General features: G+C 49.7%; 14 protein-coding genes across 14 annotated transcripts; 7 read left to right on the top strand and 7 right to left on the bottom strand.

Annotated features, from left to right (window-relative positions):
• Positions 1 to 78: 78 nt before the first annotated feature.
• Positions 79 to 3366, bottom strand: GL50803_0032658 (Plasma membrane calcium-transporting ATPase 2; the record flags this gene model as incomplete). Its single annotated transcript, XM_001708512.1, has 1 exon — positions 79 to 3366. One exon carries the CDS (start codon positions 3364 to 3366, stop codon positions 79 to 81), a length of 3288 nt encoding a protein of 1095 aa, XP_001708564.1.
• Positions 3367 to 3411: 45 nt separating this feature from the next.
• Positions 3412 to 4425, top strand: GL50803_0013201 (putative Nudix hydrolase; the record flags this gene model as incomplete). Its single annotated transcript, XM_001708514.1, has 1 exon — positions 3412 to 4425. One exon carries the CDS (start codon positions 3412 to 3414, stop codon positions 4423 to 4425), a length of 1014 nt encoding a protein of 337 aa, XP_001708566.1.
• GL50803_0013200 (putative RNA helicase) lies at positions 4422 to 6332 on the bottom strand (the record flags this gene model as incomplete). The annotated part of the gene is made up of 1 exon (XM_001708515.1): positions 4422 to 6332. One exon carries the CDS (start codon positions 6330 to 6332, stop codon positions 4422 to 4424), a length of 1911 nt encoding a protein of 636 aa, XP_001708567.1.
• A 626-nt stretch (positions 6333 to 6958) lies between these two features.
• Positions 6959 to 10357, top strand: GL50803_0021423 (Beta adaptin; the record flags this gene model as incomplete). The annotated part of the gene is made up of 1 exon (XM_001708516.1): positions 6959 to 10357. One exon carries the CDS (start codon positions 6959 to 6961, stop codon positions 10355 to 10357), a length of 3399 nt encoding a protein of 1132 aa, XP_001708568.1.
• Positions 10358 to 10369: 12 nt separating this feature from the next.
• GL50803_002323 (Gcd10p family protein) lies at positions 10370 to 11935 on the bottom strand (the record flags this gene model as incomplete). The annotated part of the gene is made up of 1 exon (XM_001708517.2): positions 10370 to 11935. One exon carries the CDS (start codon positions 11933 to 11935, stop codon positions 10370 to 10372), a length of 1566 nt encoding a protein of 521 aa, XP_001708569.2.
• An 84-nt stretch (positions 11936 to 12019) lies between these two features.
• Positions 12020 to 12982, bottom strand: GL50803_0017454 (Kinesin motor domain-containing protein; the record flags this gene model as incomplete). Its single annotated transcript, XM_001708518.1, has 1 exon — positions 12020 to 12982. The coding sequence occupies one exon, from the start codon at positions 12980 to 12982 to the stop codon at positions 12020 to 12022; it is 963 nt and encodes a 320-aa protein (XP_001708570.1).
• Positions 12983 to 13116: 134 nt separating this feature from the next.
• Positions 13117 to 15144, bottom strand: GL50803_0017453 (uncharacterized protein; the record flags this gene model as incomplete). Its single annotated transcript, XM_001708519.1, has 1 exon — positions 13117 to 15144. The coding sequence occupies one exon, from the start codon at positions 15142 to 15144 to the stop codon at positions 13117 to 13119; it is 2028 nt and encodes a 675-aa protein (XP_001708571.1).
• A 61-nt stretch (positions 15145 to 15205) lies between these two features.
• On the top strand, positions 15206 to 16678 carry GL50803_0032363 (uncharacterized protein; the record flags this gene model as incomplete). Its single annotated transcript, XM_001708521.1, has 1 exon — positions 15206 to 16678. The coding sequence occupies one exon, from the start codon at positions 15206 to 15208 to the stop codon at positions 16676 to 16678; it is 1473 nt and encodes a 490-aa protein (XP_001708573.1).
• An 88-nt stretch (positions 16679 to 16766) lies between these two features.
• On the bottom strand, positions 16767 to 17522 carry GL50803_0017451 (Deoxynucleoside kinase; the record flags this gene model as incomplete). Its single annotated transcript, XM_001708523.1, has 1 exon — positions 16767 to 17522. The coding sequence occupies one exon, from the start codon at positions 17520 to 17522 to the stop codon at positions 16767 to 16769; it is 756 nt and encodes a 251-aa protein (XP_001708575.1).
• A 259-nt stretch (positions 17523 to 17781) lies between these two features.
• Positions 17782 to 18447, top strand: GL50803_00102444 (Ankyrin repeat protein 1; the record flags this gene model as incomplete). The annotated part of the gene is made up of 1 exon (XM_001708524.2): positions 17782 to 18447. The coding sequence occupies one exon, from the start codon at positions 17782 to 17784 to the stop codon at positions 18445 to 18447; it is 666 nt and encodes a 221-aa protein (XP_001708576.2).
• A 304-nt stretch (positions 18448 to 18751) lies between these two features.
• On the top strand, positions 18752 to 20845 carry GL50803_00112518 (Kinase, NEK; the record flags this gene model as incomplete). Its single annotated transcript, XM_001708526.1, has 1 exon — positions 18752 to 20845. The coding sequence occupies one exon, from the start codon at positions 18752 to 18754 to the stop codon at positions 20843 to 20845; it is 2094 nt and encodes a 697-aa protein (XP_001708578.1).
• Positions 20846 to 20965: 120 nt separating this feature from the next.
• On the top strand, positions 20966 to 21520 carry GL50803_00112519 (Ankyrin repeat protein 1; the record flags this gene model as incomplete). Its single annotated transcript, XM_001708527.1, has 1 exon — positions 20966 to 21520. The coding sequence occupies one exon, from the start codon at positions 20966 to 20968 to the stop codon at positions 21518 to 21520; it is 555 nt and encodes a 184-aa protein (XP_001708579.1).
• Positions 21521 to 21670: 150 nt separating this feature from the next.
• Positions 21671 to 22699, bottom strand: GL50803_003079 (uncharacterized protein; the record flags this gene model as incomplete). Its single annotated transcript, XM_001708528.1, has 1 exon — positions 21671 to 22699. One exon carries the CDS (start codon positions 22697 to 22699, stop codon positions 21671 to 21673), a length of 1029 nt encoding a protein of 342 aa, XP_001708580.1.
• Positions 22700 to 22800: 101 nt separating this feature from the next.
• GL50803_0091354 (SHIPPO repeat domain-containing protein) lies at positions 22801 to 24648 on the top strand (the record flags this gene model as incomplete). The annotated part of the gene is made up of 1 exon (XM_001708529.1): positions 22801 to 24648. The coding sequence occupies one exon, from the start codon at positions 22801 to 22803 to the stop codon at positions 24646 to 24648; it is 1848 nt and encodes a 615-aa protein (XP_001708581.1).
• Between the last annotated feature and the right edge of the window lie 18 nt (positions 24649 to 24666).

The raw sequence follows: 24666 nt of genomic DNA, 5'->3' as shown, positions 1-24666 counted from the left end.
CACTAACAATATAATATAAAAGAAAGTCCTTTACTCTAAATGCTTAGGTTATCAGACCTACTAGGATGGGACAAGGAATCAGTCGCTACCAGATGGCTCGAGAAGTTTCTTCGCCTCCGCCTTACCAGCCCTTTTCTCCTTGTCGGCCTTCTTTTCTCTCTTAGCCGCGCGAGCGTTCTTCTTCTCCATGGCCCTCTTGGCTGCCTTCTCACTAACCTTGAACTCAGGCTTCAGTTTCTTCAGCCTTCCAAAGAGGTGGACAAATACAGTGAAGAGTGCAAAGGCCAAGGTGATGGCCCACGACTGCCAGAGGATACCGTGATCATGGCTATTCCCACAGTAGCTCTGGTGGTTCTCACTACAGTCGAAGATATGGAAGATATAACGGACACCAGGAGCAAGCATAATAATGAGTTGCATACCGACCGTACCGAGGAAGATTAAGATGAACATGGGTGATTTGTGGAGGCCAGAGAAGACGTTGAGCTCATTGTTTATACGCCTCGAACTGATTTCATTGAAAAGCTGGGCGAATATAAAGAAATTGTATATGCACGTATACCTGTAGGCCTTTGCTCCGTGCTCGTTGTAGGCGCACGAGCCGTCAGCCATGGGTATACACTTAACAGAATCTGGAACCATGAGCAGGGTGTCTCCTACCACACCAAAGATCATTAGAAGGATAACAGCGATCTGATAGAAGGCGACGATGAGAATGTTGCGCAGCATGCCAGGGGCGATGAGGCTGGCAGCTCTATGGACAGGCTCATAGTCAAGCACATTCTTAGCTGGGTCTTCAGTCGCTAAAGCCAGCGCACCGAGAGAGTCCATGAGGAGGTTGACATAAAGCATCTGCAGAGCAGTCAGCGGAGACTCCTCCAGAACAGCCGCTCCGAGGAAAGCAACGACGACGGCAGCAACATTGACAGTGAGCTGGAATTGAAGGAACTTGCGAACATTTGTAAGGACTGCACGACCCCACTCCACAGCACGGACGATAGAGAGGAAGTTATCATCCATAATTATTATGTCGGAGGCCTCCTTGGCTACCTCAGTCCCGGCAATCCCCATAGCAAGTCCCACGTCTGCAGCCTTGAGCTGGGGAGCATCGTTGGATCCGTCACCCGTCGCAGCGACCGTGTGGTTGTAGTGCTTCAGTCTCTTGACCAAGCGGTACTTGTCTTTAGGAGCAGCACGCGCAATGACTCGGAGGGTATCAAGGATCTCGTCCAACTCTGTATCTGAAAGCTTGCGGAACTCTGGCCCTGTAGTAACGTACTTATCAATTATATCGTCCGATATGTCGTCTGGAAGGATTCCACATTCTTTTGCAATGGCAACAGCAGTGATCTTGTTGTCGCCTGTAACCATCCGCACAGTGATTCCAGCACGCTTGCAGCGCTCTACGGCATTAGTGACACCAGGGCGCAAAGGGTCCATGATGCCGACTAAGCATATCAGCGTAAGATCCTTCTCAATATAATCCGCATTGGCGTAGTTGTGGATGTTCTCCACTGTACCATCCTCCATCGTGGCACCCTCCTTCCTGTCTCCGTCAACCTTGGAAACCGACCTATAGGCAACGCAAAGAGTGCGGAGTGACTTGGTTGCATATGAGATAATCGTTTTCTCATATTCGGAACGCATGCTCTCTGTGAGAGGCACAACAGTCCCATCTGTCTTAAGAATGTTTCTGCAGCGCTCCAACATTATCTCGGAAGCACCTTTAGACAGAACAAGGTAAGAACGACGATCGTCAATTAGATCGAGAGCGCCCTTTAAGCTTTCAGCAGCACTCGTCTTCCCAAACTTTTCCAGATCTAAAACCACGGACATCCTCTTACGATCAGACGTAAACTCAAAGGCATGCGCGATTGCGCCCTTGGCCTGTCCGTCTATGACAAGCATCTCTCTGAACTCCTGGTAGTCGAATCCCATGTCGCGTGAAAGCATCAAGAGCGCGCCCTCTGTCTTGTTGCCAATGACCTCAATAGAAGACGACCCGTCCTCCTCAGCCACGGCTGCTTTGCCCCTCTTAATACCCTTTGGAGGCTTACTACTCTCATCAACACGGAGGTTGGCGGTAGAGTTAAGTGCCGAGTTCAATGCAAAAATGCCCGCAACACCCCTGGAAAACTTCTTGTCTGCGATCGCCTCGGCATCCGGCATTGGAGAACACTCGGAGTCATCGGCACTCGTTTTACCACTTGTCCTCAAGTAAAAGCTGTTCTCAATCCTCATGCGAACGACCGTCATTCTGTTGAGAGTAAGTGTTCCGGTCTTGTCACTGGTAATATTATTGACACTGCCCATCGTTTCACATGCATGAAGCTTCCGGACGAGGCACTGGTCACGCATCATCTTCTTCATAGAAAACGCAAGAGAGATCGTCACAGCAAGCGGAAGGCCCTCCGGCACGGCGACGACGATGATGGTGATCGACGTGATCATATAGCCGACCCACTGCGTGAAGTTCTTTGAATTGCTTTGACGGCCATCAACAAAGAACCGGGAAACCAGAACAATGAACGTGAGAATGGCAGCAGCAATCCCAGCATAGCCGATGTACTTCGCAAGAACCTCGAGCTTCTCTTGCAGGGGGGTCTGCTCATCCTCCTCCTGAAGGGTAGCAAGAATATCGCCGTGCTTACTGTACTTGCCAACAGCAGCAACGACCATGCGCCCAGATCCATGAGTGACAAGGCAGCTCCCGATCACGAACGGATTTGCAGCAAGATCCTTTTTAATTTCATCACTTTCACCGGTCATCCCAGACTCATCACACTTCATGTCATTGCAAGAGACGAGGACACCGTCTGCAGGAATCTGATCGCCTAGCTCCATGACGACAATATCACCAACAACTACGTCAAAAATGGAAACGACTGTCTCTTTTCCGTCTCTTACGACTTTAATTTGCTTGTTATTCTTTATAGCGTTAAGCTTACGAAACTGCTTCTCCTTAGAGAATTCGTTAATTGACGACACCAGAGCAACTATCAGGACGGCAACCAGTATTGCAACTCCATCAATCCAGCCGTACTCCTCTTCGCTGAGTGAGGGAATGGAACCAACGATTATTGAAACAATCGAGGCAATTAGGAGGATGATGATGGTCACATCCTTGAAGGTCTCGAAGAAAAGCCTACAGAAGGACTTAGGGGGTCTTGGCTCGACCTTGTTGCGTCCATAATACTCCAAATGCTTGGGGACATCCTTAGATGATAACCCCTTGAGACTGGTAGTCTTCAGACTCCTCAAAAGGCCGTCGGTGCCCTCGAACCGCGTCCTTAGGCTCTCGACGGTCGCATCCGTCATTAGGGCCTTGAGATCCTCCGGACTGTGGCGAAAGCCCCCGCTGGACATCTTTAAATTAAAACGGTACAAGCTTTAACATTGAAAAATATCATCATGAGTAAGGCTCAGCGAGACGAGCAAGACTCGCAAGTCCCTACAAAGTTCGCGCTTACTATAGCAGAAAAGGAGGTAATTTATCGCTTTTATAATCTCACCGCTCTCTGCAAGGAGGAGGAAAATTGGCACACCCTGTCTAAACATATTATAAGTCTTTTCTTTATGGCATTTTACTATGTTCTAGATAACTACGGGCTCCTTAAAGATCCGGAGATCGCGGCTGAATTCCAGAACCAGCGGGAGACCTTTCTAATTAAGTGCTTCTTAAAGGCGTACCTCTCCGTCATGAGAGAGCGTGCTTTCTTTGAAGACATCTCTAACTCTTGGGAGTCATTTATTGATGTGTGTCTAAAGAAGCTTCGCGAGCACTCGAGGCTGCGCATAAACGGTGAAAAAGCGGCTCTTGTTATTCTTAACCAAGACTTGACGAAAGTGCTGCTTGTTCGAGGCCAATTTATGCACGGACCCAAATACTCTATTCCCAAGGGTGGTTTAGAGGACGGAGAGGACTCGACTGTCGCCTCTCTTAGAGAAGCATACGAAGAAACTCAGCTCTATCTCGGTCCTTTTCTGTGGGATCCGTATTGCTACTACCATCAAGACCTCAAGGCGATTCTTCCTATGAATGCATGGGGACCCATGCCCATCGGGCCGTATGATTTTCTCTCCGGACAGACACCGCTAATACGATCAGACCCCATCAAGCTGACTGCCTCTGGGTACCATCTTCACTTTGCCCCCGGCGTACCAGACTCCATGCTGGAGAAAGCAGAGGCACTTTGCTCCTCTGAGATTGCAGGGTGTAATTTGATACCCATTGATGCCTTTTGTAAGAAAAAGTGGGCGCAGAAAAACCTTCCCGTAAGGCAGGCAGACAATATAGAGAGCATAAGGGAGATCCTAGAGAAGCTAGAGAAGGGGTACAGGAAGCTGCCGCCTCTGCAGCAGCTAACAAAGCCGGAGATATCAGATTGGAAGCTTATCAGCCTCTTTATTAAAATGTGCACCTAGCACTTGATAGAACACTTTTTTGGGTGTTCGCGATATACCTCTAGCATGTGTGGAAATAGCATTGCTAATGCCTTAGCAGATACAGGACTACAGACGCATGCATATAGAGCAGTTGTGCTGAGAATAGTTTCGCAAATAATGAACCTGTTGGCACTGTTCCTTAAGCAGCTTGACAGGTGGATAAGAATCTCCTCTGAATTGTCCTCTTTGCTTAGCCTACTGTACGTTACACTTGGGCCAGAGCTGTTGCGCCTAAGTACGTTATATAGCCCTGCTTTGATGAAAGGAAGTAAGATCTCACTTGTTGTACTGGTAAGGGCCCGATCGTATGATGATTTAGATGTACCTGGATTTGGCACCTCAGTCAGCGCAGCTAATAAGCCGATATACTTCTCTGCCAGTTGAAGAGCCTCAATTATCTTTTGTTCTCTTAGCCTATGTCTCCTGGCCCACTCCTCTCTAATTATTCGGTCTTTCTTCAGCTCAGCATAAGCATCCAGGATTTTTAAAAGAAGCAAGTGATCACCTTGTGAGCCCCCAAAGGTTATCCCTTGCTGTTCCGGTGGCCCTGTGGCAGTAGAGATTAAGAAACTATGCTCATTCTGGAGCACAGAGAGGGCAGCAGCAATTCTGGCGCATGGGGTCAAAGTTCCGCGAGAGGCTGCTTCAAAAAGTACAGACCCCAACCTAGGATCTTCGGGTATTTTTGATAGACACATCCCTATTGGTGTCAGGGCCATGGAGTCAGATATAGCTCCAAGGGAGTATAGGTATCTGTAAGCTGCCTCCATAGCTGTAACGGGTGGTCTATCTAAGAGCCAGGAGTCTTCAATTCTGAAGCCTGCTGTTAGGAGCGCCAAGGTGGAAGACGAAAGGTCGCACCGGAGTATCTCTGGCTCGATATGGGCTTCAAGAGATGCATATATAGCCCGCGTGTACGCTCTATATACAGCTCCCTTTTGTACGCGTCCTGCACGGCCCTTTCTTTGCACTGCCTGAGCTTTCGATATCCGTTTTGTGACCAAGCGATAGTATCCTGTCTCTGTGTCAAACATCATTTGTTTGCAGTAGCCGGAGTCCACCACAACCGTTACATCTGGAATGGTTATGGACGTCTCTGCAACATTCGTAGCGAAAATAATTTTTATTGTCCCCGGTGGAGGCGCGTCAAAGAGCAGTTGGATAGACCCATCAGGCAGCCCAGAGTAACACTGTAGTAGGAGTAGTTTGTATGTTGAGCCATCTCTCTGTTTGTTACGTTCTGCCATATTGAGCATTGAAATGGCCGTGTGAATTTCTTGCTTCCCTGGTAGAAATACCAGGTATGATCCTGCTGTGGCACCATCCAGTGGTGTGTGTGCATGATTGTCAATCAGGTATTGGACGACTGATATGCATTTCTCAAGGAAGCCCTGTGGGCCAAAGAAGCTACTATTAAGCTCCGTAAGTGCAGATGGGTATAAATCCTCGTAATAGACCTCTTTTACCGGAAAGGTCTTGCCACAAACATGTAGTGCAGCTACGCTCTTGCTCAATTGCTGCACATATTTCTTTAATGCCTCCGTCTCCGCAGTTGCAGAGCAGATGAGGATCTTGGGCCCTTTGAAAATGCAAAGGAGAAACAAAATAATATATGAATTGATTGTCTTCTCATGTACTTCATCAATCAGGAAGACGGTATATTTGCGGATTATGTCTATCGCCCCTTCATCGCCTTTCATTGCATCTATGAGCATCCTAAGCAAAATCCCCTCTGTGGCATATGTAATTTGCGTATGAGGAGTAACGGTACTTTCAAAGCGAACAGAATATGCTGCCGTCCCATGACGACAATGTGGTGACATGCATCTGTCTACGTATCGAGCCAAAGATATTGCTGAAACGCGGCGAGGCTGAGTAACCATCATAAAGAGACTCGACCCGAAGTGCGAGTAGAGAATCTGTGGAAGTTGGGTGGACTTTCCGGATCCTGTCTCTGCAATAACAATCAATACATCGTTTTCTTCTAAAAGACGCACAAGTTCTTCGGCGCGTAAGGTAATTGGTAGATTGGCCAGCTGCTTAGTCTTTGTTGCTTCTGTAGTTGTTCTAATTAGAGTTGAATGACCCCTTGCAAATGAATTGAGCGCATTCAACCCATTTGAACAAAAGAACTTTCGGGCTGAATTCAAGGATAAAGAGCGAAGGGGGTTTTTCTTTATAGAAAGATGTGTGGCCTGCTCGTCCCGCAGAAGAGAAGAAACAGCTCTATAATGGTCACTATATCCCCTGGGCCCAGCCTCTCTGGATTGACTAGAAGACTTGATGAGCTTTGCACATAGTCTCCTAAACTCTGGAGACAAGGTGCTGTCTATTTCAGAGATCTTATCTTGTATCCTATCTTCTGTAAACTTAGAAAAAGGGGCTAGCTTTTCATAAAGAGCAATAGAAACAGATTGCAAGTGCTGCTCAGGGATTCTTGTGTAGCGCCCGAGCAGCCCTGTGATTTCTAAAATTGGAGTATTCGTCAAAGTATTTAAAACCGCCACAAAAAATGAGCCGCTCAAAGGCCAAGGACAAGAATGCAGCAAAGGAGGAGCTGGAGTTTTGGTCTGAAAAATTGCAGACCTCTAACAAGGTTGAGGATCACCGCGAGGTTGTCGGCCAGATACTTTCTGCGCTATCTCTCGGGCGCGACGTCAGCAGCATCTTTCCCCTTGTTTGCCGTTTTGCCGCAACCAAGGATATAAAGCTCAAGAAAGTCGTATACCTTTTCGTCCTGAACTACCATAAGATGAATCCGGACACCCCCGTGCAGGTAGGCTCTGTCTTGGATATGGACTCTCAAGACCGTGAGCAGGCTGTTATTCGTGCCCTTGCAATCCGTACTATGGGGAACTTGTGCACCCAGGAGACCTTACAGGTCTTTACAAATGCTATTGGGCGGGCACTTGGTGACGCAGATCCCTTTGTTCGTAAGACCGCCGCCACGGCTGTTGCCAAGATCTATAGGATCTCTCCTGAGATGGTTATTCAAATGAATATGCTGCTGATTCTGAAGGAGCTTCTTTCAGACGGAAACCAGGCTGTAGTCGCCGCCGCCGCCTCGTCTCTTGTCAACGTGGCCACTCAGCTCTCGCCGGAGCAGCTTTACGGGATCTTTGGTATCCAGGACATCGGCATGCTATTCAACTGGCAGGAGGTTCAGGCCCTTTTGACAGCCCTCACATCATCTACTGAATGGTCGGCAATGCACATTTTAACAGCAATTGCAAATTATGGACAACTGCCTCTGAACTATGAAGAAGCAGATGCGACCATTCAACGTTTAGCAAACTTCCTTCGCCACAACAACCCGGCTGTCAGCCTTGTCACTATCAACCTAGTCCTCAAGTACATCTACGCCGACCCTCCCATCCTTAATACAGAGCAGTGCTACAAGGTGCAGGGTATGTGTGTTGGGCCCCTTCTCTCCTTCGTTGGCTCTTCGACGTCCCCAGAGTCACAGTGGATCGCTCTTCGTTGCCTGAGACTTGTGGCGTCTGCGTTCATCAACCAGGAGCAGGAGAATCCCTTTAGTAAGCAGATCCGTCTCTTCTTTGTCAAGTATAACGACCCTCTGTACATCAAGCTTGAGAAGATCGAGATGCTTGCCCTTCTGGCGGACTCGCAGAACTGTCAGGAGGTCGTGATGGAGCTCTCTGAGTATGCTAGAGACGTTGACCCCCAGTTTGTCCGGGCTAGCATCCGTGCACTGGGCACGGTTGCCATCCGTGTCCCTGCGGCGGCCGATCTAGCAGTTCATCGCTTTGTTAAGCTTATCACAGGCCAAAGCGGCGAGGAAGGAGAATCCGAGCGAGAGACCCAGTACTATAAGTTTCCCGACTATGCTGCTCAGGAGCTTATGGTCGCCACACAGCTTATTTTCAGGCGATACCCAGAGCGTTATGAAGGCATCATTGGAATCCTCTGTGAAACCATCGTTACCCTCGATGACCCTGACGCAAAGGCTGCGCTCATTTGGATCATCGGAGAGTATGCCAACCGTATTGAGGGGTCGGAGGAGGTTATTTCGGATTTAGTTGGTCTGTCGCCTATCTTAACCGCAACCGAGGAGGACTATGATCCTAACTTCAAGGGTTCATTTCTGGATGAGCCTGCCGTTGTGCAGCTTCAGTTTATCACCTCTTGCACCAAGCTTTTCCTCCATGTACCTACCATTGATACTCAGAGACTCTTGCAGCACACGCTCCAATTGGCGACGGAAAGAGCAGAATCACCCGACGTTCGTCAACGCGCTTCCTTCTATTGGAGGCTCCTCGGTGTTGACCCGACTCTTCAGACGGCTAAAGGGGTGCTTTTCTCCCAGAAGGCTGCCCCACAGATAACGGATGGCATGCCTGATGCAATTCGTGCTACACTCGTACGCGAGCTCGGTAGTGTTTCTTGCGTAATGCGTGAGATGATCACAGATACCGTTTATAGCGGCCCTGACGTTGAGGAGGCCATCCGTATTCTGGACGCGGTTGGAACTAACATCCAGGAGGTGAATTATGACGAGATTGTGGGTGCGAAGACAGACACACTTTCCAGTACTCTTCCTCCTCCGCTGACCGCCGAGACTACTATCTCAAGCATTGCTACATCAGAGGCGGCGGCTCTTCCTGCAGCATTCGCCTCTGCACACACGATTCCTAACGTGACTCTTCCAACAGCACCAGTTAGACAAGTCCAACCTGCTACCAATCTGCCCGCCTTTGGCGCTCCAGTGACAGATTTACTTAGTCATGGCTCTGCAACCCCCGCAGCTCCGATTACCCAGCCTCCAGCCCCTGACAAGCTGGCATCGCTCATTGGGGGTCCCATTGCGGCATCGGAGCCTGTTCCCGCTGCCGCGCCGGTTGCACCGACTGCACCTCCGGTCACCGAGCCAGCGCCAAGTTTCAATGCAGCTTCGTTCATAACTCCGAAAGTGGAGACGCCTGCGGTACCTGCTCCAGAGCACAAGCCAGAGCTTGTCATGCCTCCGGCTGCCTCTCCACCCGTCGCGCCCCCCACAAGCACTCAGTTACTCGCTGCTTCTCTGCCCTACTTTTCTTCGGACTATCCGTTTGCCACTGTGCAGAACGCCCCTATCCGTGTTGTCAACGATCACGGTGTCATGGGGGTCTCTATTTCCTGGACTCGCGAGAACCAAAAGCCTCTCCTTCTTCTAACAGTACACAACAAGGGCTCTGCTCCACTCACCAACTTGTTGATCGGATTTGCACCCAATGGTCTTGGGATTTCTCCCGTTTCTCCTCAGCTTTCAATAGCTTCCGTGGAGCCTGGACAGAAGAGTAATGGTGGGGAGCCTGTTCTCGTTCCCGTGCAATTCAAGCAAGATCCCAACACGCAGTTCAATCAAGCCCGTCTTAGCCAGCCAGATCCTCAGTGTACTGGCAATCTAAATCTTCTCACGTTCGCGATAAAGTGCGATGGTGCCCCAGGGCCCTGTCAGTTCCAATGTAAGATACCCATTCATGTCTTGGCCTCAGAGACCTCAAATATGCATGGCCCGGACCGCAACCTGATCAATCCTACGCAAGCTGTGCAGCAGTTTAACAAGAACTGGGGCCTTGTCCAGGACAGCCTGGCTCACAGGGATACTTCGTCGCTGACATACGCCAACTTAGGGATTTCAAGCATTGATGAGGTTGCTGCTGTGATCGTTCGTAAGGCCAAAAGAGCAAACTTCAACCTCGTGGAAATGCAGCCGACTAACGTTTCTCTTCTCATGTCCATCCCCCTTGCAGCATATCCGCAGAACCTCCCGGTGCTTATTCGCGTGGGCTGGCGCGCATCGGCTAATGGTCAAGGTGTAGATTTGTGTGCACTGATGAAGATACCCCCCATCGGTGTAATGTGCATGGCATATGTGGCACAAAGCCTCAAGTTTTCCATACTGAAGTAGACGTAAACTGTGTTATTGCTTAAGACTTCTCTTCTTGGAGAACATCACGTTTCGGGATTTGCGGAATATGCTTTCGTCGTTCTCAGTGGGTGGCTGTGTGTAGTACGTTAGTACATAGCCGCCAAATGACTCTCCTAGCATCGCCGGCCTGGTACGCCCGGGTAGAATCTGATAGTCGAGGAGTCTGTTATCTGTGTATGACTGAATGTGGCCAGACCGTGTAGACAATAGGTAATGCCCAAGCTCTGCAAGGGCCTCTGCAGAGGGCGAGTAGACCGAGACAGGGGCTGCTGGCCTAATAAACTTAGAGAGTAACTGCGCTAAAGGAAGGGGTCGCGACCTGGCAGCAATCACTAGTGAATCAAAAGATAGGGGGAGTAAATCTGTGTCTAGAGGAGTGCAAAGCGGCGCCCGAGTGTTTCTAGAGAACGATTCTAAATCGGGAGCTGAGTAAATTACTTCTTTGAGCTTGTCCACGGGAATCTTGAGAAGACAGAGTCTGCGCTCAAGCCACATATCATAATCACACATAATTGCACGAGTTATACTTTCAGGCGTCCAGATATCCGTACGCACAGAATCGTCCTCGGGCTTTGGGCAAGACGTATCATCACCAACAATACTATACCCTAGAAGACCCAGATCGTCGTCATCGGCAAGCTTGGTAGAGTTGACGGCACACACAAACGGCGCAATATTGGGTCTAGAAGCCTCTAAGCCATGCTTTGCTGGAAGTACGTTGCTATCTATCAAAGCGTTCTTTAAGCCTGCACCAAGGGTCCGGCCCGTGACAGCCACAACTTCCTGGTCGCATCTTGGCAAGTTCAAAACAGTCCTGACCCTTTCCAAAAATAAGAACCCCAGACGATGCCGCTCTCTGAAGGTTTTAACTTCTGAACACTGGTTAATAAGCTCAGTGCATTCATCCATGAGCATCTTGACATTTGCGTTGGTGGGGTCGACTACTGCATCCGTCAAAACCATCCTAGACGCGATACCCGCTGCTACACGCCCATCCAAATCATCGTAGACAAGGATCCGTGAATACCCCGGAATTCTTGCTGCATCTGAGTGGTGAAGAAGAAGAGAATAGTTCCCCGGACTCATGAAGAGATTTGTCTCCGGTGTCTTACCAGTGTAAAGATACTTACAGATACTATATGGATTGGCTAGCTCTATGCTGAAAATTAAAACGTGGCGCTTCCGTGCTCTATTCACCGCCTTCTGTCTAGAAAACTCGGTGTCTTTCCCTTGATAAGACTCCGATTCTAGCAGCGCTTGCCTGAGCTCTTCTGCCTCATTATCACAGAGACCGGCAAGCGCATCTCCAGCTCCTCCAGCTGTCAGAGCTGTGTACCCCTGAACAGTGGGGTCATCTGCCCGATCAATAGTGATGTTAGACCCCCCTCCCCTTAGCATGTAGAAGGCATTATATATTAGACCTATGAGCAGATCACTCTGAACGCGATGGTGATATATGTCAACGGGCTTACTCATCGCTATGCGTGTGATATAACTGCGATCACCTCGCACATGGAGAAGGACGCTGTCACCATTTTGTACCTGGTTTTTGTCCATCGTCCACTTTTTTCTTTGAGAATGGGCCTTTAACAATGCCAAAGAGTACATGTTCGGCCATAGCTGGGGTCTTCAGCGTTATATTTACATATGAAAAGTACAGGACTTTAGATCCTTAGACGCTAAAAGCCTCTTAGACCGCTCAAGGGCAGATTCTACCACCCCAAACATCTGCTTCACCAGAGACTCTGTCATCTGAAAATCCTGCGCCTTGGTGGCCTCACTCAAGCAAAGAATAAAGCTTACCAGTCCTCTGTCTGTCTTAAAACAGTCCCGAAGAAGCTGCAAAAGGGGATCTACGACTAAGTCTTCATCCGTCACATAGTCATAATGCCTAACTCCTGCTATGACTTTCTCTAAGCTCGTCTTGAGATGTAGGTCTACTCGGAGAGAACACGGAAATACGTTAATTTCCGCAACGGAAAGCCGGCCGTGAAAGCCCTTTATCTCATACTCCATGACCCAAAGAGAATTCCAAATCCCTTTGCGCTGAAGTCGCCGAAGTTGACGAGACCCCAACTTTATCAAATCTACGGAATCTGCCAACTGAAGCACAGGTCGGAGAAAGCTGTCATACCGAACAGAGGGTGTGAGTACGGGATCAACTGGAACTGTCACGGGAACAGGATCGAAACTGAGGGCTAACAAGTCAATGCTTTTAAGAAGGGGACTGACGGCAAGTGCAGCTAAGCTCAGCTTATCGGGAGAATTGTTGAGTATGTACTTTAGCGCATTATATATGAGCCCTGCTGCGCAATTCTCATCTGGGTTTCCTTCTATGGTGAATGATTTCCCACTCGAAGCAGGGCCTGCAACAAATAAAACGGGGGTTTTATCTTCTAGCAAAGATGCATCTATTAAGGGGGCTGCAACTGTTTTAAAAATTGACGCCTGGGTACTGCTGAGGTCAAATACTTCTGAGCACGGAAGACGCCCTATTAAGTCATCCTGGAAGTCTACGGCGTCCCCCAGTACCTGATACCCTCGACTCCCTCCTATCTCTTTGCCAATAAAAGGCCGAATGCGAATAAAAGAGTCTACTCTCATTGGCCAGATGGTCCTATAATTCGTAAATTTAAAATTTCCCTCGGAAACTTTGTAGGGAACTCGGGAGATGAGCGGTGGGATTGAATTTTTATGATGCCTTAAATGTCTGTGCTTAGTTGACTTAGTGGACAGATCTACTCATCTGGATGACCCCCTTGATACCGCTGGCGGTATGAAGGTGGCATGATCGCTTCTGTTGACTGGGCATATTGATGAAGTGAGTAGAGGTATCTATTTTGTTGCTCCTGAATAGCCGCGTCATGGATCTGTTGCTCGTGGAGGCGTTGCTGGTAATAATAATTGCGTCCACAATTAATAGCACTCTGTGAGTAGGGGTTATTAGCCACGTAGTTCCCGTACTGCTGCCTATACATAATTCCATTAAGGTACGGCTGCTGCGGCCTATTGTAGTCGTATGTTACGCCATCACTAGTAATAGCTCTATAGTTATTACTGGCTTGCCCTGCACCCATGTAATGGCTATGCTTGAAATAGTGGACAGCATATCCATCAGCGAGTGCCCCATTGGGCAAGCACTCACCTTCTTCATATTCATAGTCCTGCGCAGGTGGCGGACCTGGTGGAATGACGTAACCTTGTGGATTGATTGGTAACTTCGTAGAGACATATTTGGGATTTGCGGTATTGATTGGTAGCTGCCCTGGTTCGTCGTCGTAGACGGTGTAATTTATTGTAGAGAGATCCCATGTTGTATCCAAATTTCCGTCCCAGGGACCCATGCCCTTTCCCATGTACCTCAAATAGTCTGCATAACCCGCATCATAGCGGGGCCAGATTTCTCCCGGATCAACGTCGTCAATATCTGTGCCCTTTTTCTGCTCAACAGGCTTTGCAACATGCTCTTTCAAAGAGGGGTCATTTGGTTGTGGCAATCTAGGAGAAGATTGATTAGCCGGTTGGCACGAGCTTGTACTAGAGATAGACGAACCTTCTAAATCCTGTGATTTCCGCGAAGGCTTACGCGACGAAGAAAGGAGCTGGGGGGAGTTATATCTGTGGATTGTTGGAAGACATATAACTTGTGGGTTAACGTCACTCTGGGGCTGTGGCTCTTCCTGCTTCTTCTGCTCAGTACTCGGTTGTGGAGCAGTTGCTTGACGCTGAGGTACCTCTTTTCGAAAAGACATTGGATTACTATAGGTCGGCGTATCGCAGGGACTAGTCTCTAATTCATCTGCTTTGGGCTTGTCTTGCTTTCCAAGGGAAGTTCTGAGCTGTCGTTCTTGCCGCTGTTGCTCTTGCTGACGAGGAGCATCATAAGTATTTTGGATATGCAGATCCTTGGGCGCAAGTGGAGCGGATTTATCTATCGAGTCAGAGACAGCTGGACTCTGACTTCGAGGTGGGAAGCGTGTAACAGGCTCTGCTTGCTGAGTCTTTTGACGAAGAGGCTCTGAAGACCCTCGTGTAGAAGGCAAAAGAATTACCTCTGTAGTGATATTTTTTCTTTTCTGCGATGGATTTCCTACACGTTGTACATTACGAGATCCTGGCGGACCGTGGAGAGCACCTGTTTGACAAGGAATAGTCATGTCCTGGTTCGATGTACCCTTTTTTTCTGGTCTAGAAAGAGGGATCGCAGTCGAGGCTGATGACAGCTTAAAACTCTTGGGGGGCATATCTGCGTGATTGGTTAGAGCAGAGTGCTTACGGGGTATTGCTGCGGCTCTTACTATCTCTGGTTTCTCACTATGTGGACTTCGTAGGGTATTTGCGGAGATGGGCCTTCTGGTGCTCTGCGTATCTGCTATGAAATCTGGCTCATAATCCGCTGTTAACTGTGAATTATCGGGGTTTAGGGGAGTGGATTCATTCACTGATGGATCCTCTTGATCTGCAGTTCTATTTGAAGAGATTATTGTGACAGAGCTGGCTGGCCCTTGCTCAATAATATTAACAACCGTGTGCTTGCTAATCTTGGTCTCCGTGATGCTTACATCACAGGAGGATGAATTTGACCTGGGCTTCCACGAGTCCTTACGAGTGTGGTAGTCTAGCATTATGCTTAGCGCCGCGTTGTGAATGGCATCTTCAGTGTCACAACGAATGCTATCGCATAGAATGGATATGACTTTGCTCCCCACTTTGCCTTCTACGGATGGGGTCGGAGATGTTGGCGTGGAGTCTATTTGCTCCGTCATTTTATGATGCTAGGAATTCTGCTATTAAATTTTGATAAAGCTTTTATGCTCATTCTGGGCGATGAGTTACAATCTTACGTCAGAAGCTCTACACTTCTACGTCAAGCATTTACGCGCTCGCTTCTTTCATAGATGGGTGCGGTACGTTAAGGAAAAGAACCAATCCGCTGTACATCTAAAGCTGCAAACAGACAAGGCCCTCTTGTTCTTCGTCCGTTGGCGCCTAACAAGCTGCATTCACCAATGGGTCACGTTTGTTTACGAAACGGTTCCTCAGATGACTCTGTTTGCAGAGGAGTTTTACACTGTTATGCTAACTCGGATCGCGTTCGGCTCTTGGAAACGTCGGTATGTTTGCGTTGTATCGATGGAGATACGAGCGGACGAGCACTACCGACGAAACCAGATTCCTATGTTGGGGAACCTTCTTTCCCTCTGGAGAACGGCTGCAAATGCCCAACAGACAATCAAAATCTACGCCTATGCGGATGATTATTGGACAGCCCGAGAATTGCGTCTTGCATTTACTGCATGGCATATGAAATCTCAGGCTATTTTAGCCCTGCAGCCACGGCTCCACCACTTGACAGCTAAGACTTTTAGAACACTGATGAAGGACGCATTCTGGAGCTTAAGGGAGGCTCACCAGAAAGCTACTCAGCGACGTAAAGATGTTCAAGAGGCCCTAGAGTATTACTCCACCCAGAAGGCAACGCTGCTTATGCGTTATATCATTGAACAAGGCATAGGCTTTGTGCGTGCTGAAGATACCAGACGTGCATCTGCAGTAGCCAAAAAAGCAGAAGAGGCATACTTACAAGGTGTCCTCAAGGATCGTAGAACCCTTTTAAACTCAGCTTTTGCACCTGCTACGCCTGCTATTGACTCGAAGGAGCCGGATCGCCACACCTTGGAACCTATAGATTTAGTCCTCCCCAATCCAATTCGCGCCAATCCAATTTGCGCAGCTATTCATGATAGAAGGAATGACCCTAACTCTCATACTCTAAGCACAAATACTGGTCCTGAACGTAAGAAAGGGACTGGCGTACAATCTCTACAAGAGTCCAAGCCCAGGTCCAGTTCTAGATTTGGGACCGGACCTGTGCCTCCGCGTGCCCAGCCTCGCACTCTGCAAAAGGCCCAACCCCATGGAACCAAGACCTTTAGCCAGCCATTTGGTAAGCTTGATATCCCAAAAGATATATCTGTCTATTCATGTACGGAAGAGCCTTCCCAGCAGGCATCTCTCACCGTCGAGGACGAACGACTCCTCACTCAGTACATGGACTCTTATGACGCTGTATTGAAGGAGCTAGGGCACATTAACAGCCAAATGAAGCTGATAGAAGCAGCCATAGATAGAAAAGCTGCTGAGCTTGCAACGACTCCATACCCCCAGACTATGCAACTAGAAATTATCTCACTCAAGATGCAAAGGGAAGAGCTTGTCGCCCAGCTCGAGCACAAAAATGCTCAGGCAGAGACTCTCCGCGCCATACTTGCAGACTATAAATCGAGGCTCATTTCTTAAATTCTTAAAAACAATTGTCAAAATGAAATCGAACAGAATTTATTTTTAAGACGTTTTTAGAATTTGTCAAGCTCATTACCGTAATTAATTAATAGAAATTGGAAGAAGATTGAGGAATGGGAGCTGTCATCGTTCCGTCGAACGGGACGTCTACGATGGCTTGGTGTTTCTTCATCTCGGCATACACGCGCATGGCCAGCTCCTTTGCGCTGCGATAGTTGGCCCACCTTATGCGTATTACTGGGATTCTTTTGGATATCTCGGCAAGGAAAATGTTATATTCATCGTAGAGGTCCTGCAAATAAGAAAGGGGTATTCCTGCTTCACAGTTGCGTGATCTTTCCTTGATTCTTTCCAAGGATTCTTCGGGTGTGACATCTAAGTGAATCAGAAAGTTTGGGTGTGTCAAGTACTTGCTCATATTGTTGTATAGATCGGTGTAGGTCTTATAGTCGCGCTTCGACATGTTCCCCTGCTTCACAAGAATGCGCGCAAAGACGGCGTCTTCGTATATGGATCTATCCTGTACGGCGCCCTCTCCACTCCAGATGATTTGCTGGTGCTGTTGGTAACGTTTGTTGAGTAGGTAAACCTGCATGGGGAAGCCATACGTCTTCATGTCTTTGTAGAAGTCTTCCAAATAGATGTTATCTTCAACGGGCTCGTAGTAAACAGGAAATCCCATCTCCTTGGCGAGCTCTTCTGCCAAGGTCGTCTTTCCAGCACCTATCAGCCCTGATATAGAGATGAACATCTTTGGATACGGAAACCCCATGTCATCATCCTTTTTACCTACCTGTGGGTCCAACTTTTGATTGGTTGCATCCAGATTTCGCGCAGCCATTTTATTATTTAGTGGAAACCGCGCTACTGTGAAGCAGCAAAAGATATATCAATAGACTACTCAATGTAAATGTTTGTTTGCATATTTCTAAGGTTATCCTCTTTTGAAGGATGCTCAGCGGTACTGCCAACAGAAAGAGCAAAAAGGAATCCACGGCGTGCAGCCCGCTTATGATGCGCTATCTGGATGAACTGTAAACATTACCATGAATCGCAAGTTTACCAGTACATGCGTTTCCTTTATAATATGTGAGATAAAAATGTCGTCTGCGGATGATTCAAGTCAGTTCCTTCAGGAGCACGACTGCGCCCCGCCCCTCGCGCCCGAGAAGGACACGAGCGAAGAGGGCGCAGGAAACCCAACTGAGTCTTCAGAAATGGATGATGAAGGCAGTGTGGACGAGGACGGCGTCACCACACTTATGAAGGCAGCCAGCAGGAACGACGTGAAAGCGGTGAAGCGCTACATCCCTTATCAGGCAAGGATGGTGGCAAAGCTTGTCAAGGCAGGGAGGAAAGACATAAGTGGGGGGACGGCCCTGATGGTCGCTGCGGTGCTCGGACACACCAAAGTAGTAAAGCTGCTGATGAGGTGCGAGGGCGGCATGAGGAGCAGCAATGAGCATACGGCCCTCATGTGGGCGGCACTTGTTGGCCGCACCGAGGTCGTGAGACTGCTCCTGGATGCTGAGGGAGGCATGCAGAAAGGCAGAGGTTTTACTGCCCTCGTGCTTGCAGCAGGGCATGATCATCTGGACTGTGTCAAGTTGCTACTGGAGAAGGAGAGGGACATAGGTGGCGTACATGCCATCCGTACGGCCAATAGATGGAATCACTCCGAGGTAGCATCTTTTCTCGAGAGTGAGGGTATTGTAGATCCATACTTACAGATGCCGCCCAGGAAACTTGTGAGTGAACGCGCTTAACTGTTGATTGCATTCGATAGTGTACTAGGGCCTCTCCAGCTATGCAGCGAACAGACACACTAATGAAGTGGTGGCCGTCAGTGGGTCACACAGCTGCCCGTTTCCGCAGAGGTCAGGGGAGCAGTCCTTCCGCCCCCGGCCAGCACTGGAGCGCCAGGGGTGGGTGAAACGGTTGCACAGATGGTCTTCTTGCCCCTGATACAGAAGCCCATACAGGCACGGGACTGCTGTAGACCTATAGATATGAACCCATGTAAAACGGCCCGTTTCCAAAACGGCAGATTACCAAAATAATAAAACCAGGATGCACGCTGCCTCGTCTGAGCCTGCAACAACAGCTCTCAGTGCCCCGCAGTTCACCCCCAGGGAGCTCTACGAGGGGCTGGATGATGTGCTTAGTGAAAGTGCCGCGGGAACAGTCTACTCTCTCAAGGACTATCCGAGTCTCGCTGTAAAAGTCATCCAGCTCAGTGGCTTGGACAAGGACAGTGTAGACGCCGCAAAAGCCAAATTGACCGTCCTCCTTACCCTCTCCTACATAGGAGTTCTCAAGCACTATCAGGTGATCGAGTACAAGGGCCTCATCTACGTCGTCACGGACCGGTATAACAAGACCCTTGAGCACCTCCTCGCCGAGCACAAACGAAGGAAGATCCCCGTCCCTATCGCTATGATTCTCTCCGTCCTGAGGCAGGTCGCTGCCGCCCTCGCCTACCTCCACAGCGTCAATGGAGCAAACACTAGAGGCCTCGTCCACTGTGATCTCAGGCCTGCCAATGTCCTTATCAGCGCAGACGGAGAGCGCTTCGTCATCGCCGACTTCGGCCTCTGCAAGGACGCCCTGTGGAGCGGGAGCACTCTCATAGGAATAATGGCATACGTGGCCCCCGAGGTGCTCCTCCGCAACGATACCAGCCCCGCCTCCGACGTGTGGAGCCTCGGGGTCATCATTTATGAACTAGTAACTTTGAGGAGACCGAACTTCTTGGGGGGCAAGGAGCCGGCAGAGGTCTTCGTTGACGAGTGGACACCGGACCTGAGCGGTGTCGCTGATGGCTTCATAAAGAATGTTCTGGAGAGGATATTCGTGCTGGAGCCAAAGGAAAGACTGACAGCCAGGGAGCTGCACGAGACGCTCACTGCGGCTGACATCCCAGTTGGTGAGCTGGGGCATTGGTATATGGCACTAGAAGACAAATGCAGCGCCTTGGAGACTGCTTTGAACAGTACTAATGCCAGGATCACTGCTCTTGAGGCAGCCCTCGAGAACAGGTTAAGTGGAGCCGACGCCCTAGGACAGGGGCCCCGACTTAAGACCGCCAGGATCGACGTGCTTGAATATCAATGCAAGAAACATTTAGCCATGATTAAGGCACTGGAGAATAGATTCACAAAATTTAGTAGTGAGATGAACAGGGCTGACTCCCAGACCAACCTCTCCACGCTGCCTCAACTGATATACGCTGCACACACGAATGACATGGAGACCATCCGGATCCTGGCCAACGATGAAGATTGTATCGGCCAGCGCGACGAGCAGAAGATGACGGCCCTCATGCACGCGGCCCAGCAGGGGCACATTGGTCCTGTCAAGCTGCTTGTTGAGAAGGAGAAGGGTCTCAAGGACAACAATGGCTGGACTGCACTCATGCACGCCGCACATTGCAACCACTCCGAGATAGTTGAAATTCTCGCCCCTTACGAACATGGGAGAAGAAATAACAACAATCGCACTGCTCTGATGATCATTGCAGAGGAGGGTCATGCAGAAGCTGCCTCTGTTCTAGTCCCATATGAGAGGGACTTAATCGACAGCGAAGGCAACACGGCTCTGATGATTGCGGGGGAGGCGAGGCACGAAATTGTTGCGAATATTCTTGAGTCAACCGACAAACTCGGCAGAACAAGGCTTATGCGAGCGGCTATACGCGGTTGCATAGAGACAGCAAAGTTGGTAATTAAATATGACGGTGGTGCACAAGACATATTCGGTGTAACTGCACTTATGATTGCAGCTTCTGTGGGAAACGTAGAAATAGTAAAATTGTTAGTAGGTCTGGAGGGGGGTATGAGAGACGGATCAGAAACGACTGCACTTATGAACGCGGCTTCTGCGGGAAACGTAGAAATAGTAAAATTGTTAGTAGATCTGGAGGGGGGTGTAAAGAATATGGAGGAGATGACTGCCCTTGAATGTGGGGCGGTAAATGGCCACTTAGAGGTAGTGAAGCTGCTATTTGAAAAGGAGGGGCATCTAATAGACAAGTCTGACGAATCCTTCTTTGGTGAGCTTGAGAATGATGGCTACTCTGAGATAGCATCCTTCCTTAGGAACAGCCGTACACCGGGCGCCGACGACTGCAACGATCACCAAGCTGCTCCACGATCTCACGAGTAAACCCGTCGTTCCCTTCACGAGAAGCAGAAGGCCCTGGAGAACAGGCCCTACGGACCAGCGCCCCATGCTTCTGGCCGTGCCAAAGTGCCATGAAACAACGCCTCCAAGTTTTCTATCAATATGTCTTATGAAGAGCCGCGATCGCACGGGGAGCAAAGAATGGCATTTATTGAGGCGGCCAAGGAGAACAGGCTGGACTACGTCAGGGCCCACAAGGCCGCGGACGCAGGCCAGAGGGACGCAGACGGGAAGACGGCGCTCATGTGGGCCGCCGAAGCCGGGCACACCGCCGTCGCCCTGGAGCTGGTCGACGCAGAGGCGGGCCTGGTCTCGAACGACGGGTCCTTCGCGCTGATCGCGGCGGCAAAGAGGGGGAACCTCGAGCTGATCCAGGCCCTTTTCGAGAAGGAGGGGAGGCTGCGGGACGCCGGCAAGCTCTCCGCCCTCAACCACGCCTCCAGGGCGAAGCAGTTCGAGGCGGCCAAGGTCCTCCGGCTGAAGACCATCGAGACGATGGACGCGGCGATGCTGGAGCAGCTCCGGCAGAGGGTCGCGGCCACCTACACCGAGATGGCCAAGAAGTCGCAGCAGGCCGAGGTCAAGAGCCACAACATGGCCATCTTCCGCTCGTTCTTCGAGGCGTTCTACTCCCTCTCCTGCTCGGGGATCGACTAGGGGGCGGAGATCTCGGAGGAACAGCTGAACAAGTCCCTCGAGAAGTGCCTGGGCGAGATCCGCAAGCTCCTCAACTCGAAGAAGTACACGAAGTGCCGCAACCCTGCTTCCAGTCTGTATTATCCAGTTGCTGATGTTCCAGTCATCAGCTTAAGCTTTACGTATAGCATTCTGAGTATTTGAGAACTCATAAATATGTGTAACTGTTACATTCTGTATTGGAGAACCATGAGCCTTGTCTGTGGAGAAGTCAACAGAGTATGCTATTCGGTACTTTCCAAAACCTATGGTCCCCTTCTTAGGCATCCATCGAGAGTTTTTAGTTCCTGCGCAGAGCTTGCTTCGTATGAAGGATTCCGGCTGTAAGTGCTTGTATCCAGGGGTGCTGGATACTATGCGATTAAATACATGTAGAGCATCATCCTGGATTTGCAATCTGATTTCTTGCGTTTTAAACGTCTTTTCTGAAAACCATCTATCGCTATCATGACTATTTGACCTTGAAAGTTGAACATCTATGAGAGAAATTGTGGGCTGACATACTTGGCTGGGAAAAAACTCAACACTAAGTATTGGAGATTGATGGAGTGCATCTAGCCCTACTACTGGTAGCAAACCCTCAGGGTTTATAGACCCAGAAATATAAGCATAGGACATTGCAATTTGATTTGGCCGTGATGGGGATCTTGTTGAAAAAAGGCCGACAGATACTGATCCAGGGGCTGGTACTTTAGGCCTAAATGTATAATTCTTCGAAAAGCAGTACAGAATACGCACATACCCCATGGGTGTGGAGGACAAACGTGAAATAATTGATGGTAGATAAGGAGGGAAGAAATGCAATGTTTGCGATGTATTTTCCGCTAGCGACCTCTTTGCTGCCGTGAACGAAAACATGTGAGCACTTTCAATGTAACCGATTGGCCCAATAGTGTAAATACTTTGAACAAATGCTATGCGCTTGTGTGAGTTTGCATCTTTGTCAGCAATGGAGCATGCATTTTTCAAATAATTACTAACGAACTCTTTAGAAAGACCCGTACGGGCCTCTGCCTTCGGTAGGAGCGTTCGCAGTGCGCGGAGCTTTGCCCGCTTGTGAAGAACCTCTGCAGTCAGAGCTTCTTCCTGACGCTTCAACGCTTGCATAGAAGCCCAGCTTCGGCCTAGGCTAGCACTCATCGCAAAATGTGCATCGCATAATATTATAGAGAAGTATAATTATACATTTCAGTATAATTATATAATTGAATTTTGCGCAAGGAACTCTGTAATTTCCGCTTATGCCCGTGGAAGACGACTTCGACGGCTACGTCGATTACACGACAGACGGGCCAGGACCTGCTGGCTACACAATTGGCTCAACAATAGGTGATGCACCTGCGTTTACTCTTAAGGGGCGGCATCCAGAACATCTAGACATGACCGGTCCTGGACCTGGCGCATACGCAACTCCTGAAGGCACGCTAAAGGGCCCAGCTTTCAGCCTCTCGGGCCGGACAGGGATCGACGCAAAGAACACGAATCCAGGCCCCGGGGCCTATGACCAGGGCGAAGATGCCGTCCGCAGGAAGGCTCCCGCCTACACCCTTGCAGGCCGGACAGCGGCGCACCGCCCCGAGGACACCCCGGGCCCGGGTGCATACAACGCAGAGCAGTACGGGACGACCGGGTCTGATGCGCCGGCGGCCTCTCTTGCAGGCAGACACGCAGACAACACAAAGAACACCAACCCGGGCCCGGGCGCGTATGAGCAGGGCGAGGACGCCATCCGCCAGAAGGCCCCGGCGTACTCCATGGCCAGTCGCACAGAGATGGAGGCGAAGAATACAAACCCCGGCCCGGGCGCATACGATGTGGGATCCACGCTCGGAGGGCCTGCGGCATCCCTTGCAGGCCGCACCGTAACCGCAAAGCCGGACCAGACTCCTGGCCCCGGCGACTATGAGCAAGACGTCAACCCCATAAAGAGCGCTGCTCCGTCCTACTCCCTTGCCTCCCGGCACAACCCGAATGAGGTCAACACAAACCCCGGCCCTGGAGCGTACGATCACGGTAACTACGGCGTTGTCAAGGACAGCGCGCCCGCCTTCAGCCTCTCGGGCCGAAGCGATATTAACTCTAGAAACTCAAATCCGGGGCCAGGCACGTATGATCAGAATGAAAGTCCAATAAGACGAGCCGCCCCAGCCTTTTCTTTATCTAGTAGACCTGTACTGAATTCAAGAAATACGAATCCAGGCCCAGGTGCATATAATGCAGAACAGTATAAGACAACCGGATCCGACGCCCCTGCTTCTTCTCTTGCTAGTAGACATGCTGACAATGTGAAGAACACTAATCCTGGTCCCGGTGCATATGAAACTGCTCTTGATCCTATTATGCCGAAGCCTCCTTCATTTTCTCTTAAGTCAAGAACAACCCAAGAGTCTCAAAATACTAACCCAGGTCCTGGCGCATATGCTATGCAGTCAACATTAGGCGGACCAGCATCATCGCTAGCAGGACGAACTCCTCTACACAAACCCGAGGATACTCCTGGTCCGGCTGCATATGCAACTGACTCCTACGCCCTGACTAAAGGATCTGCTCCTGCCTTCTCTCTTGCAAGTAGACACATGGATAATCGACCCAACACGAATCCAGGACCAGGCGCATATACACCAGCATCCAAGGCAACCAAAACGTCTGCTCCGTCCTTTTCCCTATCAGGGCGTCACAGCCAACTTAATAAATCAAACAATCCTGGCCCTGGTGCATACACACCTACTACGGATCAAGTGAAGCGCAAAATGCCGGCATATTCACTTGCAGGACGTACTAACCAGGCCCGACCAAACACTAATCCTGGACCTGGGGCCTACAACGCCGAGCAATATAAAACTACTGGATCTGACGCTCCTGCAATGAGTATGTCTAGTAGACACAAACTGTCTGGAATTAACTCTAACCCAGGCCCCGGTGCATATGATCCAAATCTATCTAAGACAGCGCCTGCATTTTCATTGAAGGGGAGAACGAGTTCTGCCGTACAAGGAGAGGGTCCTGGTCCCGGGTTGTACAAACTACCCTCAACGCTTGGTGGCCCGAAGTTTAGCCTTTCTGGACGTACAAAACGAAGGTGGCGTTAATGGGAATGCTTGTAAATT

The sequence above is a fragment of the Giardia intestinalis genome, chromosome 5 (genome assembly GCF_000002435.2).
Source record: "Giardia intestinalis strain WB C6 chromosome 5, whole genome shotgun sequence".
Taxonomy (NCBI): domain Eukaryota; phylum Fornicata; order Diplomonadida; family Hexamitidae; genus Giardia; species Giardia duodenalis.
This window is presented reverse-complemented; position numbering and strand designations above follow the sequence as displayed.